The 18,385-nt window shown below is 52.7% G+C and overlaps 1 protein-coding gene across 1 annotated transcript in view; it reads right to left on the bottom strand.

The window, feature by feature from the left end:
* LOC113431655 (cytochrome P450 11B, mitochondrial-like) overlaps positions 1–17,865 on the bottom strand; it is an 18,013-nt gene extending 148 nt beyond the window's left edge. The window contains exons 1-9 of the mRNA XM_087960094.1: positions 17,624–17,865; positions 10,871–11,026; positions 9,816–10,015; positions 6,666–6,869; positions 5,516–5,670; positions 4,248–4,414; positions 2,839–2,917; positions 1,092–1,283; positions 1–562 (exon numbers count right to left, since the gene is read on the bottom strand). The exon at positions 1–562 is cut by the window's left edge and continues 148 nt beyond it. Of these exons, the coding sequence (XP_087816220.1) occupies positions 449–562; positions 1,092–1,283; positions 2,839–2,917; positions 4,248–4,414; positions 5,516–5,670; positions 6,666–6,869; positions 9,816–10,015; positions 10,871–11,026; positions 17,624–17,865 (1,509 nt within the window). The 3' untranslated portion in view covers positions 1–448. The remainder of the gene's footprint in view (positions 563–1,091; positions 1,284–2,838; positions 2,918–4,247; positions 4,415–5,515; positions 5,671–6,665; positions 6,870–9,815; positions 10,016–10,870; positions 11,027–17,623) is intronic.
* Between the last annotated feature and the right edge of the window lie 520 nt (positions 17,866–18,385).

The following is an 18,385-nucleotide window of genomic DNA, read 5'->3' on the forward strand; positions in this document are numbered from 1 at the left end:
CCTGAGCTTGGCGGCTTTCTTGCAGACGTTTCATGACCTGACCAGGTAACCTCATCAGTGTTGGAAGGAAAAAGGAGGAGGGGGGAGGAGGGGGAGGAGGAGGACGACGACTGTGGGGTCCTTGGTGCTCTCTGAGCTTGGTGGCTTTCTTGCAGACGTTTCAAGACCCAGCTAGGGAACATCATCAGTACTAGAAGGGAGGGTGTTTGCAGAGGGGAGGAGGAAGAGAAGGAGGAAGTCTGTGGGGTCCTTGGTGCTCCCTGAGCTTGGCGGTTTTCTTGCAGACGTTTCATGACCTGACCAGGTAACCTCATCAGCGCTCGGCAGGAGGGTGGAGTTTGCAGTCAGGAGGAAGCTGTGCAAACGGGGAGGCCCGCTGGCCTTTGAGCGTTGGGCTGCCCCTTCTCCCCGCTCACCGCCTGCAGAGCTGGTGGGCAGGAGGCCCCTCCTAGTCAATGGGGCGGAAGGTGAGCCGAGGCGGTTTCTCCGGCTTCAGGATGAAGCTGTAGACGGTCCGGATGTCCTCCTTGGAGACGGTGTCAATCTTGAAGTTCTTCAAGATCTGGAAGAGCCCCACCACCATGGCCGTGAGGGGGGCAGAGACCCTCCCCCCCGGGCAAGCCCTTTGCATTCCATCGTGGCCTCTACATCCCATAATCCCCGGCCGGCTCGCTGGCCGTCTCTTCTAGGCCCCCTTCTGCAGGGAGTCCTCGACTTACGACCACAGTCGCCCAACGTTTCCGTTGCCAAGCGAGACAATGGAAGCGCGTTTAGCCCCATTTTTACGACCTTTTTTTGCCATGTTTGATCGGCGCAGTGGCGAAGTTAGTAACCCGGTCGTTAAGCGAATCCGGCTTCCCCGTGGACTTTGCTCATCAGAAGGTCCCCGAAGGGGATCGCCTGGTGACTGTCATAAATATGAATCCGTGGATGAGCGGCCGAATTTTGATCCCGTGTGACCGTGGAGACGAGGTCGTAAGTGGGAAAAGCGGTCCCAGGACACACTAAAGGAACAGCTGTAACTCGAGGACCCCCCCTAGGGGGGCAGCTGTCTGCCTGGGCCGCCTCCCCCTCCGCCCAGCAGGACTCACGTGCATGAGGAAGAGCGCCATCTCGGCCTCCGCCAGCCGGCGCCCGATGCACTGGCGGGAGCCGAAGCCGAAAGCCAACGCCTTGAAGCTCTGGTCCTCCTTGCCCAGCCAGCGGGAGGGCCTGTATTGCTCGGGCTCCGTGAACACCGCCGGGCTCCGGCCCATGGAGTAGAGCCCCACCTGGCACAGCGTCTGGGGGGGGGGGGCAGGAAAGGAGGGGCTCGTGAGGGGGGCAGCCGGTGGCCCTCCTGCCACGCAGCTCCTGGGGGGAGTTTCATGTGGCACCCCAAACGCCACTGCTCCAAAAGCCCCCTCCCCGCCCGGTGATTTTTGATCTTTAGAACAGGGGTCTCCAACCTTGGCCCCTTTAAGCCCCAATTCCCCAGCCAGCCAGGTTGGAGACCCCTGATTTAAGATGAATGGGCTTCGAACTCAGCCAACGCAATCCTAAATTGCATTAACAGAATGATTGAATCAAGATCACATGAGGTAGTAGTACCACTCTATAAGAACAGTTGCAGGACCTGGGCCTGGCTAGTCTAGGGAAGAGAAGGACCAGGGGAGACACGATAGCTGCCTTCCAATCTTTGAGGGGCTGCCCCAGAGAAGAGGAAGAGAAGAGGTCAAGCTATTCTCCAAGGCAACTGAAAGGCCAAACAAGGAATAATGGATGGAAACTGAACAAGGAGAGATTCAACCTGGAAACAAAGAGAAACTTTCTGACAGGGAGAACAATCAACCCCTGGAACAGAAGTTGCCCTCAGAAGTTGTGGGAGCTTCATCCCTGGAGGCTTTCAAGAAGAGATTGGACTGCCCTCTGTCAGAAATGGTGTAGGGTCTCCCGCTTGGGCAGGGGGTTCGACTAGATGACCTCCAAGGTCCCTTCCAACTCTGTTATTATTCAATAATTGAGAAGTTGTGGGAGCTTCAGCCCTCAAGGAGAGACTGGACTGCCCTCTGCCAGAAATGGTGTAGGGTCTCCCGCTTGGGCGGGGGTTCGACTAGATGACCTTCAAGGTCCCTTCCAGCTCTGTTATTATTCAATAATTGAGAAGTTGTGGGAGCTTCAGCCCTCAAGGAGAGACTGGACTGCCCTCTGTCAGAAATGGTGTAGGGTCTCCCGCTTGGGCGGGGGGTTCGACTAGATGACCTTCAAGGTCCCTTCCAGCTCTGTTATTATTCAATAATTGAGAAGTTGTGGGAGCTTCAGCCCTCAAGGAGAGACTGGACTGCCCTCTGTCAGAAATGGTGTAGGGTCTCCGCTGGGCGCGGGGGTTCGACTAGATGACCTCCAAGGTCCCTTCCAGCTCTGTTATTATTCAATAATTGAGAAGTTGTGGGAGCTTCAGCCCTCAAGGAGAGACTGGACTGCCCTCTGTCAGAAATGGTGTAGGGTCTCCGCTTGGCGGGGGTTCAACTAGATGACCTCCAAGGTCCCTTCCAACTCTTGATTATCTGTTAAGGACAAGCCAGCCTCTCCAAAGCCTCATCCACGAAAAGGCCGTGGAGAGCCAGAAGTTGGGGGAGGGGAGGCCATTGGGGGTTGAGATGGGGACCTCCTGCTCCCTAGAATTGGTTTGCAGTGGAGTTTGCGCCCGGACCTTTGGCAGGTAGATCCTGGCCTCCTGTTGCCCTCCCGAATGGCAGGAACCCGGTAACGGTCGAGGGAGGCCTGGGTCAGCCCTCACCTGGGAGGGGGGTGCTTGGGTGGGGGACAGGCCAACCCTTTGGCCCCCCGAGTACTTACACCAGCTGGCACGCAATAATTCTGGAGCACCACATCGCGTAGAGGGTAGCGCTGGATGGTGATGCCCACAGGGTAGAGCCTGGAAGAGAAGGAGGAGGGAAGGACGGCCGTTATGTCCCCTCGGCTCTCCCGGGGGCGGCTTCTCTTCTCCTGACCATTTCAAAGCTCTGATGGTGGAGGTTGTGGTTAAAAGCAGCAAAGCCAGAGACCAGGAGACCGTGAATTCTAGCTCTGCCTCAGGCATGGAGACAGCTGGGTTCCCTTGGGCCGGTCCCCTCCCCTCTCTCACCCACCCACCCCCCACCCACCCAGCCCCAGGAAAAGGGGACTAGCAACCCGCTTCTGAAATAAATGTTGTCAAGGAAATTGTCCACAGAGTTGCCAGGAGCCAAGGCTGAAAGCATCAAAAAGTGCTTTATATTTGGAGGGTATGATCGTTTCTCTCTGTCAATTGTTCCTATTAGGTTTCTATTACTTTACACTGCAAATAATTCAAGGTGGTGGAAGTATACAATACTAGCTGGATACCCGTGCTTGGCTATCAAACTATGTGATTGGGCTTAGTTTTGGGGGAGGAAAATAAGGAGGGCGGGGGGATTGTGCCTCTGCCTACCAGCATCCATCGGTATTCCTCTGGCTAGTGTTCTGTCAGTGTGTGAGAGTGGAGGGCTGTTTGGAAACGGAAACGGTATTTGCGGTGTGAGCAAGAAGGAGACAGCAAGGAGCCTGGGCGTGACTTAGCTCAACTGTTCTGTACTAAACTGTGAAAGTAAAACTGAAACTGAACCTCCGCTCCTCGGCTTGTGTTTTGCATTTGGAAGAGATTTCTTTTCAGGTGGGGAGGGGGAGTAGAACTCCTTAGCATCAGAGCATGTTAATAATACTAATAATACTAATAATACTAATAATACTAATAATACTAATAATACTAATACTAATACTAATAATAATAATAATAATAATAATAATATAGGAAATACTCTAAATGCTCTGAGGGTCATTTGGAAAAATCCTTTCTTAGTGAGCCCCTAGAAGCCAAGAGGAAAATACGGGCCAAATTTCAAAGTTTGTAGGCTTTACGGTTCTGCAGATTTTCTTACGATGCGTGAGGGGCATTTCACTTTGATATAGATTCTTTCCTCCCCTTATTTTCCCCACAGCAACCCTGTGAAGTGGGTTGGGCTGAAAGAGAGCAAAGTCACCCAGTGGGCTTTAATGCCTAGAGGCAGGACTAGAACTCACACCATCACCTGGCGATCGGCTCAAATCCACCCAGTGGGCTTTTGTGCCTAAAGCGGGACTAGATCTCAGCGCCTCCTGTTCCCTAGGCCACGGCCCGAACCCGAGCTGCTCCCCGGAGGCATTCAGAACCCAGCCAGCCCAGGCCCCGCCCACTGCCCCGCCCTTACCTCAGCGTTTCCTTCAGGGCCCCCTTGAGCAGCGGCATGGCGTTCAGCACCTTGGAGAGCTCCCGGGATCCCTGCGCCTGCGCTCCCCGGATCTCCTCCCGGATGGCCGTCTGCACCTGGGGGTTGCGGGCCAGCTCGAAGAGGGTGAAGAGGAGGGGCATGGCCGTCTGCGGGGGAGAGCGGGAGGTGGATGAGGAGGGCAGGGCAGGGAAGAGGATGCATGGATGGATGGATGGATGGATGGATGGAGAGGGCAGGGCAGGGCAGGGAAGAGGATGGATGGATGGATGGATGGATGGATGAGGAGGGCAGGGCAGGGAAGAGGATGGATGGATGGATGGATGGATGGATGGATGGATGGATGGATGGATGGATGGATGGATAGATGGATGGATGAGGAGGGCAGGGCAGGGAAGAGGATGGATGGATGGATGGATGGATGGATGGATGGATGGATGGATGATGGATGGGGAGGGCAGGGCAGGGCAGGGAAGAGGATGGAGGGATGGAGAGATGGAGGGATGAGGAGGGCAGGGCAGGGAAGAGGATGGATGGATGGATGGATGGAGGGATGAGGAGGGCAGGGCAGGGAAGAGGATGGATGGAGGGATGGATGGAAGGATGAGGCAGGAGAGGGGAGAGGGGGAAATTGTTCAGAATCTCATGCAGGAACAACCCAACCCCACACTGGCCTACAGTGACCTGCCTTTCAACTTTTAAGCCAATGTTATCCCCCTCAGCTGGCAACTGGCATGGACCTGCCTCTCTCTGTCTGGATGAAATCGAACCAAATTGGGTGTCAGGACTCCAGAATTGGTCTGAATTAATCATTAACTCCGAGACAGGCATCATCTTAAGGTTCTTCATTAATACAGAAACTGGCATCAACTGTAGAATTTCAGCACTGAAGACACACCCAAAACTTCACACAAAATCCAACCTACCCACACCCCCTTTTCTACACCTCATAAATCACGTGAACCAATTACTTGTAGCTGAAATTTCTACTGTGCTGCAGAGGTGGCATTCAGCAGGTTCTGACCCGTTCTGGAGAACCGGTAGCGGAAATCTTGAGTAGTTCGGAGAACCGGCAAATACCACCTCTGACTGGAGATTTTATGGTATCCTTCCCCTGCCACGCCCACCCAGCCACGCCCACAGAACAGGGAGTAAAATTATTTCAGTCCCACCACTGGTGTGCTGCCTGGTGCACCTGACCTACTTACGCGTCCTTAGGGATAACTGGCCCGGTCCAGAGGCGCACTCACCGTGTCCACCCCGCCGGCCGTTAACTCGGTGACGTTGGCCTTGATGGAGTCGAGGGGCAGCTCAGCCTGGACCAGCAACTCCGCCATGATGCCCGAATACTTGCGGGGTTTCCCCAGGCAGAACTCCTGGTAGATGTTCTGGATGCATTTGTCAGCTGGAAGAGACCACATCCCAGCAGGGGAACCACGGTGAGAAGCCCCCGAGACCCAGGCCCTGCCCGATGTGGTGCCCACCATCCACCACCCAGGACACCCAGGGAACCTGGATGGAAAGGGGGTGCCGTGCAGAGCAGAAGCTGGGCCCCAAAGCAGCTTACAGGGAGGAGGGCGAGGGGGCCCCGTACCAGCACTGATGACACTACCTAGTCGGGTCATGAAATGTCTGCAAGAAAGACACCAAACTCAGGGAGCACCAAGAACCCTACAGTCCTTCTCCTCACCTTCCTTCTATTAGCACCACTACCATTCCTAAAAACCCACTCCTTTCCAGCACTGATGATGTTCCCTAGTTGGGTCATGAAACAACTGCAAGAAAACCACCCAGCTCAGAGAGCACCAGGGACTCCACAGTCTCTCTCCCTTCCTTCCTTCCTTCCTTCCTTCCTTCCTTCCTTCCTTCCTTCCTTCCTTCCTTCCTTCCTTCCTTCCTTTCCTCCTCCTTCTCCTCCTCCTCCCCTGAAAACCCCACTCCCTGCCAGCACTAATGACGCTACTAAGTTGGGTCATGCAACGTCTGCAAGAAAACCACCCAGCTCACTCCCAGTTCAATCCTGAGCTACAAACCCTCCCCTTTGTCAAAGCCACCCTTCTCCTGGGAAGAAGCTTCAGGACTGGCAGGATGGCGAGAGTTCCAGTCCTGCTGAAGCCGCTTCCTTCCTTTTGAGCCCTTGTACTCCTCCCATCACCTCCAACCAGGCAGGAGGCAATGAGGTCCCCGGGGAGCCAGACGAAGCTCCGAATGGCCTGGGTGCTGGAAGGCAGAGGCCATCCCTGAAGTTCTCTAAGGATGAACTTGAACCAACCCAGCCCTAGACCCCTGCCCCATTTAGCTCGCTTGCCCGCCTCTCTCACACACCCCCAACCCGTTTGGCAGCCGTCCTCCTGTTGGAAGTGACCTGCGAATCCCTCCCCGGCCTCCCCCAAGGCTGACCGTGGCTGAAGATGGTATCCCAGGCCTTCAGGTGCTGCTGCCACAGCCTGTTGTTCACCCAACGCATCACGCCCGGCGGGAGGAAGAGCAGAGGCAGCGTGGTCTGCAGCATGGTCTCCACCGCACTGATGAACTCCTGGGACTCGGGCTTGGGGCTCTCCTCCAGAAGACCCAGGCGCTCCCCATACAAGGCGTAGCTGCTGGCTGTTGGGCGGAGGGTCACAAGGGGGGGGGGAGGAGGAGGTCAAGCAGCAGGTCCCAGCCAGGGAAAGAAGGGCAATCAATGCAGAGACAAGGAAAGTCCTACACTCAGGCAAGGAAAACCCAAAGGACACCTATGGACTGGGTGAAACCAGGCTCAATAGCAGGAACTGTGAGGAGGATCTTGGAGTCTTAGTGGACAACCAGCTAAATAGGAGCCAGCCGTGTGCAGCAGCTGCCAAAAAAGCTAATGCAATCCTAAATTGCGTTAACAGAGGGATACAATCCAGATCAAGGGAGGTACTAATACCACTCTATAAAGCCTTAGTAAGGCCACACCTAGAATCCTCCATCCAGTTTTGGTCACCACACTATAAAAAAAGAGGTTGAGACTCTAGAAAAAGTGCAGAGAAGAGCAACCAGGATGATGAGGGGACTGGAGGCTGAAACATACGATGGACGGTTGCAGGAACTGGGCCTGGCTAGTCTAGGGAAGAGAAGGACCAGGGGAGACAGGAGAACAGTCTTCTAATATTTGAAGGGAGGGGGAGAGAAAGAAAAGGAAAGAAAAAGAAAAGAAGGAAGGAGAGAGAGAAAAGAGGGAGAGAAAGAGAAAAAGAGAGAAAGAGAACCGAAAGGAAGAGAAAGAGGGAGAGAGGAGAGAAAGAAAAAGGAAGGAAGGAAGGAAGGAAGGAAGGAAGGAAGGAAGGAAGGAAGGAAGGAAGGAAGGAAGGAAGGAAGGAAAGAAAGGAGAGAAAGAAAGAGAGAGAGCAACTGGAGGCTAAAACCTACGATGAACGGTTGCAAGAACCGGGCCTGGCTAGTCTAGGGAAGAGAAGGACCAGGGGAGACAGGAGAGCTGCCTTCCAATATTTGAGGGGCTGCCCCAGAGAGGCTTTAGAAAACAGCTTGACCCCCTCCTCCTCTATGTGGCAGCCCCTCCTCAAATACTGGAAGGCTGCTCTCCTGTCTCCCCTGGTCCTTCTCTTTCCTAGACTAGCTATGCCCAGTTCCTGCAATTATCCGTCGTAGGTTTCAGCCTCCAGTCCCCTCATCATCCTGGTTGCCCTTCTCTGCACTCTTTCTGGAGTCTCAACCTCTTTTTTATAGTGTGGTGACCAAAACTGGACTCGGTACTCTAGGTGTGGCCTTACTAAGGCTTTACAGAATGGTCTTAGTACCACTTGTGACTGCCTGCTTCTCTTTCCAGTTGTGGACCCTTCCCCTGCTGGAGGGGCCGGGGGTCCTTTTCCTGTCCCCTTCCAAGCAACGCATAGCCTGCCTGAGGAAGGGGGCCATCCAGGCATTGAGAGGAAGAAGACCTACTAGACCAGGGTCTCAACCTTGGGAACTTTAAGCCTGGCGGACTTCAACTCCCAGATTCTGGGAGTTGAAGTCCGCCAGGCTTAAAGTTCCCAAGGTTGGAGACCCCTGTACTAGACAAAAGAGATGCCCCCTCCCCAAATGTACAGAGTGTCAGCCTTGGAAGCCATATTTTACTTGGAAGCTTCAAGGCTGCCCCGTTTAGTGCCTGGGAATTTGGGAGGGGGGATTTCATAGAGAGAGAAAAGATCAGACTCAACAACATTCTTTCTCAAAGGTCAAGGACATGTGTCCCTGCACCTGGAGAGGACTGTCTGGAGGAATTGTCAGAGTCTATTCATGAACTGGAATAGAGGATGGGAACAAGGTCAGCCGATGAATGGGTATAGCAACTATGTCCGCCAATGAGGGCTGTTTGGAAACTGAAACTAGAAGTAGCCTAGGCGTGGCTCTTCATTAAGCTCTGCGGCTCTGAAGCTACGTTGAGCTCCGAGTCTGTCTGTTGAAAATGAAACTGCTTCTCTCCTCTGCTGTGTGTCTTGCTTGCCTGCTGAAGTTGAGTTGCTCGTAACATGTCTGCTTCTCTTTGACTTTGCTCCATGTTGAAGAAATCTACCACTGGTATTGTAAAAATGTACTTTATGTGTTTATAAAGAAGTTAAATGAAGCCTCAGCCCTCTGTGTTGACTTTTCTGGTGCAATTTATGCTGCGAAACTATGAACAGGAATGTCTTCAGTTGGGGCGACGTTTGATTGGGCCATCGGGTGGACTGGTGGGTGCAGGGGGGGGATTTTGGGATTTCTCTCAGGGAAGGGAAAACCCGGAAGTCTCACAGGCAGGTTTCCCCAGGTGTGCCAACATGGCTTTTTCTTTAACAAACTCTTACTTGGGGCTGAATGAGGATGGGGAGTTTTGTTGGAATGCTGACTGGAAGGTGGGGGTGGAGTGGGGAGCAGGGATGGGATTCTACCAGGTCGGGCCAGTTCTATAGAACCGGTTGTTATGATTCTGTGCAGTTTGGAGAACCAGCAAATTGCCCCACTGGCTGGGCCCTCCCCGCCCCTCCCACCCACTCCTTACCTGGCATGCACGCCATCCAACTTGCTTGCCTTGTGCCTTTGCCTAATTTTGGGTAAGTTCCTATTTCTCCTTTTTTTTTCCCCCAACCATCAGCTGTTCTGTTGTGCAGGGAGATTTAGATTACCTAGAAAGCAGGAAATCATTGGATTTCTTGCTTTCTAGCTAATCTAAAAGCAGAGCTGAACCTTCCTAGCTTCTATTTTTCAGTGCAGACTCAGGCAGCAGATGGCAGAAAGGTAGATCTCTGAGTGAATCTGTGATTCTGGGAGCAACTCAATCTGCCTGCCTGCTTTGCCTGCTTTTGGGTAAAAGTTGCTCTCTTTTTAATAAAAAATTCAATATTTACATAAATATTTACAATATTTACATACAAGCCGCGCCCAGCCAGACACATGACCACTAAGCCACACCCAGAAATTAGGCCACACCCACAGAACCGGTTGCTAAGAAATTTGAATCCCACCCCTGCTGGGGAGTGTGCAGAGGGGAGAGAGAGATGGCGCTGGGGCGGGGGGGGGGGCCCTTGGAAAGGCCGGCCTGTTTACCTTCCAGCGTGAAGCGGAAGAGATCGTGGTAAAGGTCAATGGTCAGCGAGCCTCGGGTGTTCTTCCTGATCTGCCGGTACATGAAGGCCACGAAATCCTCAGCCACCGTGTTGAGGAAGGGCAGGAACTTCCGGGTGCCAGCAGGGCTGATGACTTCCTTGTTGAGGATGAGCCGGTCAGAGCGCCACTCTTCCCCGTTCCTGCAAAATAAGGTCACCCACACACACACACACACACACACCTGTGAGACCTGGCCTGGCCAGGGAGGGTGGGCTGCAGCTCCCAGCTTTCCTCAGGGAAAGACCCCCGCCCTCGCCCCCTTGGCTCTGCCTAGCAGCCCCCCACCCCATCCAGGCCCTTCCCCCTTTCCACTCAAGCCCCTCCTTCCGTGAACCCTCCCTCCATCCATGTCATCCTCACTCCGAGAAGTAGGAGAACAAACCCACCGCGACTCGGTTCAGCACTTCCGCCTGCACACAGAAGACCCGAGCCTCTCTTGGGAAGACAGCAAAGTCCCCATTTTGGACAGAGAGGACTTGTGCACGTTTTACTTGGAGGCTTCGAGGCTGCCAGACTGCCGGTTTGAAAGAGGGGGTCTAAGAGGCCATCTAGACTCTATAGAGCAGGGGTCTCCAGCCTTGGCCACTTTAAGACTTGTGGACTTCGAAGCAAAGCTGGCTGAGGAATTCTGGGAGTTGAAGTCCACAAGTCTTAAAGTGGCCAAGGCTGGAGGAGGCCCCAGTTCCAGAGAGACCCCCACAAAGGAGGTTGAGCTCTTGGAGGCTTCCCCTCCAATCTGCCCAGATGTTCCACAAGACATCAGCTCATTTGGGGCCGTTTCTTGGAAACAGCTGGAGCAGGACTGCCCGGGTCTTCCAAGCAGGCGGTGGCACCTTCCTTTCCTGTGCAAAAGCCTTCCTGACCTGCTCTGTGCCAACTGCCAGGGGTTCTGGCCGGCCCAGCTGCGGCCCCGGGTGGCCGGAGAGGGTCGGAGAGGCCTCCGTTTGGGAGAAGGGGGTGCACTGCAGCGACATCCTCTGAAGGCCCCGACTTACAATAGGAAGACGCCGCACTTGTGGTTCCTCAAGGCACGGTGGGCGAGCCAGGAATCTATGCCCATCCGGCGTGGGAAAATCCCCTCCGTCTGGAAGAGCTGGGCGGCATCTTGGGGTAGGAACACGTTGACGCTGTCGTGGCTGCCCACTTTCTCCCTGCCAAAGCAACAGAATCAGGTCAGTGGAAGACGTGGCCACCTGGCTCTGCACTTCTGGGATCGGAGCAAAGAACCTGAAAGGAGGGGAGAAGGGAGAGGGGGTTGGGAGAAAGAGGGAGAGGAAGAAGGAAGGGAAGAGGAAGGAAGGAAGGAAGAGAAAGAGAAAGAGAAAAAAGAAAAATAAAGAAATAGAAAGGAAGGAAGGAAGGAAGGAAGGAAAGTGCAGGGAGAGAGGAAAGGGAGAAAGGAAGAGAGGAGGGAAGGGGAGGAAAGAAAGAAAGGTAAAGGGAGGGAGAGAAAAAGGGAGAAAGGAGGAGGGGAGGAAAGAAAGTAAGAGAGAGAGGAGGGGAGGAAAAAGAAAGAGAACGAAAGAAAGGTGAAGGGAGGTAGAGAGAAAAGGGAGAAAGGAGGATGGGAGGAAAGAAAGTAAGAGAGAGAGAAAGAAAGACAGAAAGAAAGAAAGAAAGAAAGAGAGAGAGAGAGAAAGAGAAGAAGAGAGGGAGGGAGGGATGAAGAAAAAAGAAAGAAAAGTGAAGGGAGGGAGGGAGGAAGAGAAAAGGGAGAAAAAAGGAGAGGGGAGGAAAGAAAGTAGGAGGAAGAAAGGGAGGAAGAAAGAAAGAAAAGGGAAGGGAAGGAGAGAGGAAAGGAAGAAAGGAGGACGGGAGGAAAGAAAGTAAGAGAGAGAAAGAGGGAGGGAAGAAAGAAGAAAGGAAGGAAGGAAGAAAAAAGGAAGGAAGGAAAGAAGGAAAGAAAGAGCAGGCTGGCAAGATTCGGCTGTTGCAGACAAACTCAATATAAGTAGTTTTAGCCTTCCTGGGGAATTGATTTCTGGTCTCTGTTATAGTATAGACTACAACAAACCACTTAACCACACACACACACACACACACACACACACACACACACACACACACACCCTACTGCATCAGTGCTCTCTTGAGTGCCTTGTGCAAAGCTAAGGGACCAGATGCTAAGGGGGCTGAGGGTCTTCCAGAGCAAGGGTGGGGAAAGAAGGACCAGGGGTGACATCTTCCAACCTCTCAGGGGCTGCCCCCAAAGAAGAGGGAGTCAAGCTCTTCTCCAAAGCACCTCAAGGCAGAAGCAACGGATGGAAACTCATCAAGGAGAGAAGCAACTTGGAATGAAGGAGAAACTTCCTACGGAGAACCGTTAACCAGTGGGCCAATTTGTTTCCAGAAGTTGTGGGTGCCCCATCACTGGAGGTCTTTTATAGGATCTCCGGTTGGACTAGAAGACCTCCAGGGTCTCTTCCAACTCTGTTATCCAGAGAAAGAACCCCAATTCCCTGGTCCACTTGGACAACTTCATCTTGCTGGATTCTGTTCATTCAGAGGGCCAGAGGGCAGAAGGCGGAGGGCTCCACAGCTCCCCCAAGCCTGAGGTGGGGATGCCAGCTGGGGTCTCACCGGTGCACGTCCCGGGGTCACCCCTCTTCCAGCAACGGAGGCTGGGATTTGCCAGACCCAACCCTGGAAGACCCCACCCCCTCCACCCGCTCCTACTGTCTGAAGTGGCTCCAGCAACCCCAAAGCGGAGCAGCCCTTGTCTGTGGGGCCATGCCGAGGCTCATGGCCCTGTGGGGACCGTCACCGTCCCCATCCATGCCCAGGGGGGGGGAGGTAACGCCTCTCCACGCGCCAGCCGTGGTGTGTGGGACCACCTCCAGCCAGCCAGCTGAGCGGTTTGACCCAGCTAGAGGAAGAGCTGGAGGCCCAAAGGGCTGGAAGAACCAGCCTCTCTGGCTTACCCAACTCGGCCCCAAGGCCAGACTGCAGAGGAAGGAAACGCTGGAATACGGAACAACTGAGTTGGAAGAGACCTTGGAGGTCACGTAGTCCAACCCCCTGCAGGACACTCTCTACCATTCCAATCGGTGGTCCAGTCTTTTCTTCAAAGCCTCCACCGTCATAGCACCCACCACTTCTGGTGGCAAGCAGTTCCACCAGATCATTGTTCTCCCTCTCAGGAAATTCCTCCGGAGTTCCAGGTTGCTGCTTCTCTCCTTGATGAGGTCCCACCTGTTGCTTCTTCTCCTGCCCTCAGGGGCTTTGGAGGAGAGCTTGACCCCCGTCCCCTACGGGGCAGCCCCTCAAATACTGGAAGGCTGCTCTCCTGTCTCCCCTGGTCCTTCATTGCATTAAACTGGACATGTCTTCTGTCCATCCATTGTTTGCTCAAATATCTTTCCTTCTTTCTTTCCTTCTTTCCTTCTTTCTTTCTTCTTTCTTTCCTTCTTTCTTTCTTTCTTTCTTCTTTCTTTCTTTCTTTCTTTCTTTCTTTCTTTCTTTCTTTCTTTCTTTCTTTCTTTCTTTCTTTCTTTCTTTCTTTCTCTTTCTCTCTCTCTCTCTCTTCTCTCCCCTCCCTCCCTCCCTCCCTCTCTCTCTCTCTCTCTCTTTCTTTCTTTGCTTTGGAGAATAGCTTGACCCCCTCCTCCCCTACGGGCAGCCCCTCAAATATTGGAAGGCTGCTCTCCTGTCTCCCCTGGTCCTTCTTTTCCTTAAACTGGACATGTCTTCTGTCCATCCATGGTTTGCTCAAATATCTTTCTTTCTTTCTTTCTTTCTTTCTTTCTTTCTTTCTTTCTTTCTTTCTTTCTTTCTTTCTTTCTTTCTTTCTTTCTTTCTTTCTTTCTTTCTTTCTTTCTTTCTTTCTTTCTTTCTTTCTTTCTTTCTTTCTTTCTTTCTTTCTTTCTTTCTTTCTTTCTTTCTCTCTCTCTCTCTCTCTCTCTCCCTCCCTCCCTCCCTCCCTCTCTCTCTCTCTCTCTCTCTTTCTTTCTTTCTTTTGCTTTGGAGAATAGCTTGACCCCCTCCTCCCCTACGGGGCAGCCCCTCAAATATTGGAAGGCTGCTCTCCTGTCTCCCCTGGTCCTTCTTTTCCTTAAACTAGACATGTCTTCTGTCCATCCATTGTTTGCTCAGATATCTTTCTTTCTTTCTTTCTTTCTTTCTTTTCTTTCTTTCTTTCTTTCTTTCTTTCTTTCTTTCTTTCTTTCTTTCTTTCTTTCTTTCTTTCTTTCTTTCTTTCTTTCTTTCTTTCTTTCTTTCTTTCTTTCTCTCTCTCTCTTTCTCTCTTTCTCTCCCTCCCTCCCTCTCCTCTCTCTCTCTCTCTCTTTCTTTCTTTTGCTTGGGAGAATAGCTTGACCCCGTCCCCTACAGGGCAGCCCCTCAAATACTGGAAGGCTGCTCTCCTGTCTCCCCTGGTCCTTCATTGCATTCAACTGGACATGCCCAATTCCTGCCACCGTTTCCTATGTTCATAGCCTCCAATCCCCTAATGGTCTCTGCGGCTCTTTCTCTGCACTTGCTGGTTGGGGAATTCTGGGGGGGTGTCAAAGTCTTCGGGGGCAAGGTGGAGAAAACCCCAGTCCCAAGTGTTAAAACCTTTCTCCCTCCCTCCTGCTAGCAGAGCCCTTTGTGTCTTCCATCAAACGGCTTTTTCCGGAGGCCTCTTTGAGAACCAGGCAGGGCCTCTCGGTTTATTCTTCTTGACCTAGTCACAGAATGTGTGTGTGTTGTGTGTGTTTTATTTTTATTTTCTGCCCTCTCAGCAAGTCCCTCAGAATGCTTGCAAGGCATTCAAAAGCAACGTCCTCCCTTGCTCGTCCTACCCAGCCCGGACCCAAATCAGGAGATGCTGGTGAAGTATAGAATTTCTATGGCGTGGAAGAAATTGAATAGGTAAGATAGATCCGTCATGATGGTTTGTATGGAAGTGGAAACACCTGGAATCTCACTGTTCGCTAAAAGAGACGTTTGTAAAAGATAAAAATAAAAAACTTTTTTTTGGGGGGGGGAAGAATTTCTATGGCCCGGGAACCAGTTGCTTTGCACGGACTGATCGATGCATTTTAACCCCCAGCTACAAAGATTCTCCTCCTTCGTGGCTCTTCAGGGAATTTCCATTCTCGCTCGAGAAGCCTCTCCGGCAGTGGGGGGTCCCCTTTGGGCGTGGCTTGGTGGGCGTGGCCATGTGACTGGGTGGAAGTGGCTTTTTTTGGGGAGTTTACAGCTCTCCCCCCGTTTTTTGGCCCTTCTGGGCCTCAGAGGGCTCAGGAAGGGGAATCGCAGCACAGCGGATCGTATAAAGAGCTGGTTGTCGGGAGGGGGGAAAAAGAAAGAAATACCTTAAGGCGGGGGTCTCCAACCTTGGCAACTTTAAGACTTGGGGACTTCAACTCCCAGAGTTCCTCAGCCAGCCAGGAATGATAGAGTTGGAAGAGACCAGAAGGGTCATCTAAGTCAGGGGTCTCCAACCTTGGCAACTTTAAGACTTGGGGACAAAGCTGGCTGAGGAACTCTGGGAGTTGAAGTCCCCAAGTCTTAAAGTTGCCAAGGTTGGAGACCCCCGCCTTAAGGGGCGAGTGTCAGGTGGGCGGGGCAAGCGAGCCAGCAGCGACCAGGTGACTGGGTCAGGGGCGTGGCCAGCCAGAACTTACTACTGGTTCAGTGACCCACCCCAAATCCTTGCTACCGGTTCGTCTGAACCAGTGCAAACCAGCTGAATACCACCACTGTGCTCTCTGTTTTTCTACAGGCAGTCCTCGACTTACAGCAGTTCGTTTAGCGACCCTTCTAAGCTACAAGGGTACTGGGGGGAAAGGGACTTCATTTTTCACACTTACGACCATTGCAGCTTCCCCATAGTCAGATGCTTGGACTCGTATTTACGACCATTGCTCTTTCCTGGGGGTTGCGTGATCCCCCTTTTGCGACCTTCCAACTAGCCAAGCCCATGGGGAGGCCAGATTCACTTAACAACCATGTGACTCACTTAATGACAGCAGTGATTCATTGAACAGCCGCGGCAAGGGAGATTGTAGAATGCGGCAAAAGTCACTTAACACATGTCTCACTTAACAACAGAAAGGATGGGCCCAATTACAGTCGTAAGGACTGTACATCTGAGGAAACCGGGTTGAACTAGATGACCTACAGGGTCCCTTCCAACTCTGTTATCTAACCTAATCTAATCTTCACTGCCTCCCTCCTGAAGGATTATCCCTCTCCCCCACCTCCCACCTAGGGAGGGATTCTCCCCGCCTCCTGCTACCACGCCCAACAGGCAGTCCTTGACTTGCGACCACAATTTCCATCACTAAGCGAAACATTTGTTCTGTGGGTTTATCTCCTGTTTTGCGACCTCTCTCGTCATGGTTCTTAAGCATTGATAAGTCCGTCACGCATCTGTGAAGCAAATCTGGCTTCCTCCCATTTGACTTGGCCTTGCAGGAAGGTTGCCAAAGAGGATGGTATAACGGAATGACTGAGTTGGAAAGGGACCTGGGAGGTCTTCTAGTCCAACCCCCTGCACAAGCCTGACTCCTCCCCCTCCAGGACAACTGCAACGGTCAGTAAGTCTAATGGGGAGTGGGGGACTTCCCACCCATCCTCCTCAACCCTCCGGAATGAGGGGTCTCCAATCTGGGTCATTTGAAGACTTGTGAACTTCAACTCCCAGAATTTGGCTGGCGGAGGAATTCTGGGAGTTGAAGTCCACAAGTCTTGAAATGACCCAGACTGGAGACCCCTGCCATGAACCAGGACCAAATATTTCAGGCAGGCTGGCTGATGGTTGGACCACACTTGGGGAGGGTCTGCTGAACTGAGGGGATTTGGAACCATCCTGACAGCGAAGAAGGCGAGTCTGGGGTCTGACTTTCTCTCTAGTAAAGGGAAATCTTTGTAGCTCAGGGTTGAAATGAGGGAAGTTTTCTTTGCAGACGTTTCATGACCCAGCTAGGTAACATCATCAGCGTTAGAAGGGAGGAGGGGGATTTGCATTTTCTAACGCTGATGATGTTACCTAGCTGGGTCATGAAACGTCTGCAAGAGGAAGAAAAATCCCAACCTCAGAGAGCACCAAGGACTGACTCTCTCTCCCTTCCTCCCTCTTTCTTTTCTCTCTCTCTTTCTTTCCTTTCTCTCTCTCCCTCTTTCTTTCTCTCTCCTTTTTCTTTCTCCCTCTCTCTCCCCCTCTCTCTTCTTTCTCTCTCTCTCTCCATCTTTTCTTTCTTTCCTTTCTCCCTCCCTCTCCCTCTCTCTTCTCTCCCTCTTTCTCTCTCCCTTTCTCTTTCTCCTTCTCTCTCTCTTTCTCTCTCTTTCCTTTCTCTCTCTCCCTCTTTCTTTCGTTCTCTCCCTTTCTTTCTCCTTCTCTCTTCCTTTCTCCCTCTGTCTCTTTCTTTCTTTCCTTTTCTTTCTCCTTCTCTCTTCCTTTCTCTCTCCCTCTTTCTTTCTTTCCTTTCTCTTTCTCTCCCTCTCCCTCTCCCTCTCTTTCTTCTTTCTTTCTTTCTTTCTTTCTTTCTTTCTTTCTTTCTTTCTTTCTTTCTTTCTTTCTTTCTTTCTTCTTTCTTTCTTTCTTTCTTTCTTTCTTCTTTCTTTCTTTCTTTCTCTTTCTCTCTCTCTCTCTCTCTGACACAATCACACATGTCCACTGACCCTGGGTTGGCTGAGCTCTTCAGGTGAAGATGAGGCTCTTCCTTCCAGGTGACCCAGCCAATCCCACCCACCCCTTAAAGCCCGGAGTGGGGATCCACCTGACCCACCCACCTATAGGGGGTGGGTGAGGAGAGACTCACCTGTAGATGGGTCCCAGGTGCTGGAAGTTCCTGTCCATGACGCGGTGGAAGTTCTGGAAAGCGTTGGTCCTCCAGAACTGGAAGAGGTTGAGCCAGGCATTGTGCCCGTTGCGCGGGATGGCCTCAAAGGGCTGCACCTTGGGGGGGCTCAGCTTAGCCACCACAGCCGGGGGGGCCAGGCAGAGGGCCCGGGAAAGGCCGGGGTGAGCGGAGCAGGGGCTCAGCCGGCTGCCTGCCCCCATCTCTGGCTCTTGGTCAGGGTCCCTACGGGCTCTCGGGACTCTTCCGGAAAGGCAGCCGGCCGGGGCTCTTTTATGCCAGTGGACCTCCCACCCACCCACCCACCCCACCCCCTCCCCGCCCAAGGACAGCTGGGCCAGCCGGGCGGGTGGGGGGGGGAGCCAGGCGGGGTCTGACCAGACACTTTCCCTGCTGCTGCTGCTGCTGCTGCTTCATCTCCCCTGCCCCCCACCCTCCAAAGGCAGGAAGAGGGTGGGGGCTCTGGGGCCAAGGAAATGTGTGGAAGGAGAACATGTTTCCTTCGACGGGTCCCCTTCCGCACGTCTCCACAGACACGTTGAAGGGGAGTAAATAATAAGAGCCAGAAGAACCGCAGAAGAACCACAAAAGAACCGCAGAAGATCAGCAGAAGAACCGCCGGTTCTGAGTAGCGCAGCCAGGATCAACGCTAACATTCTTTCACCCCTCACATTGATTCAAAAGGAAAAGAGCTCCGGATCTACCGCACGCCATAGGCTTCCC

This window comes from Notechis scutatus, chromosome 3 (genome assembly GCF_049901735.1).
Source record: "Notechis scutatus isolate UNSWTSFEM ecotype Mainland chromosome 3, rNotScu1.2, whole genome shotgun sequence".
In the NCBI taxonomy this organism is placed as follows: domain Eukaryota; kingdom Metazoa; phylum Chordata; class Lepidosauria; order Squamata; family Elapidae; genus Notechis; species Notechis scutatus.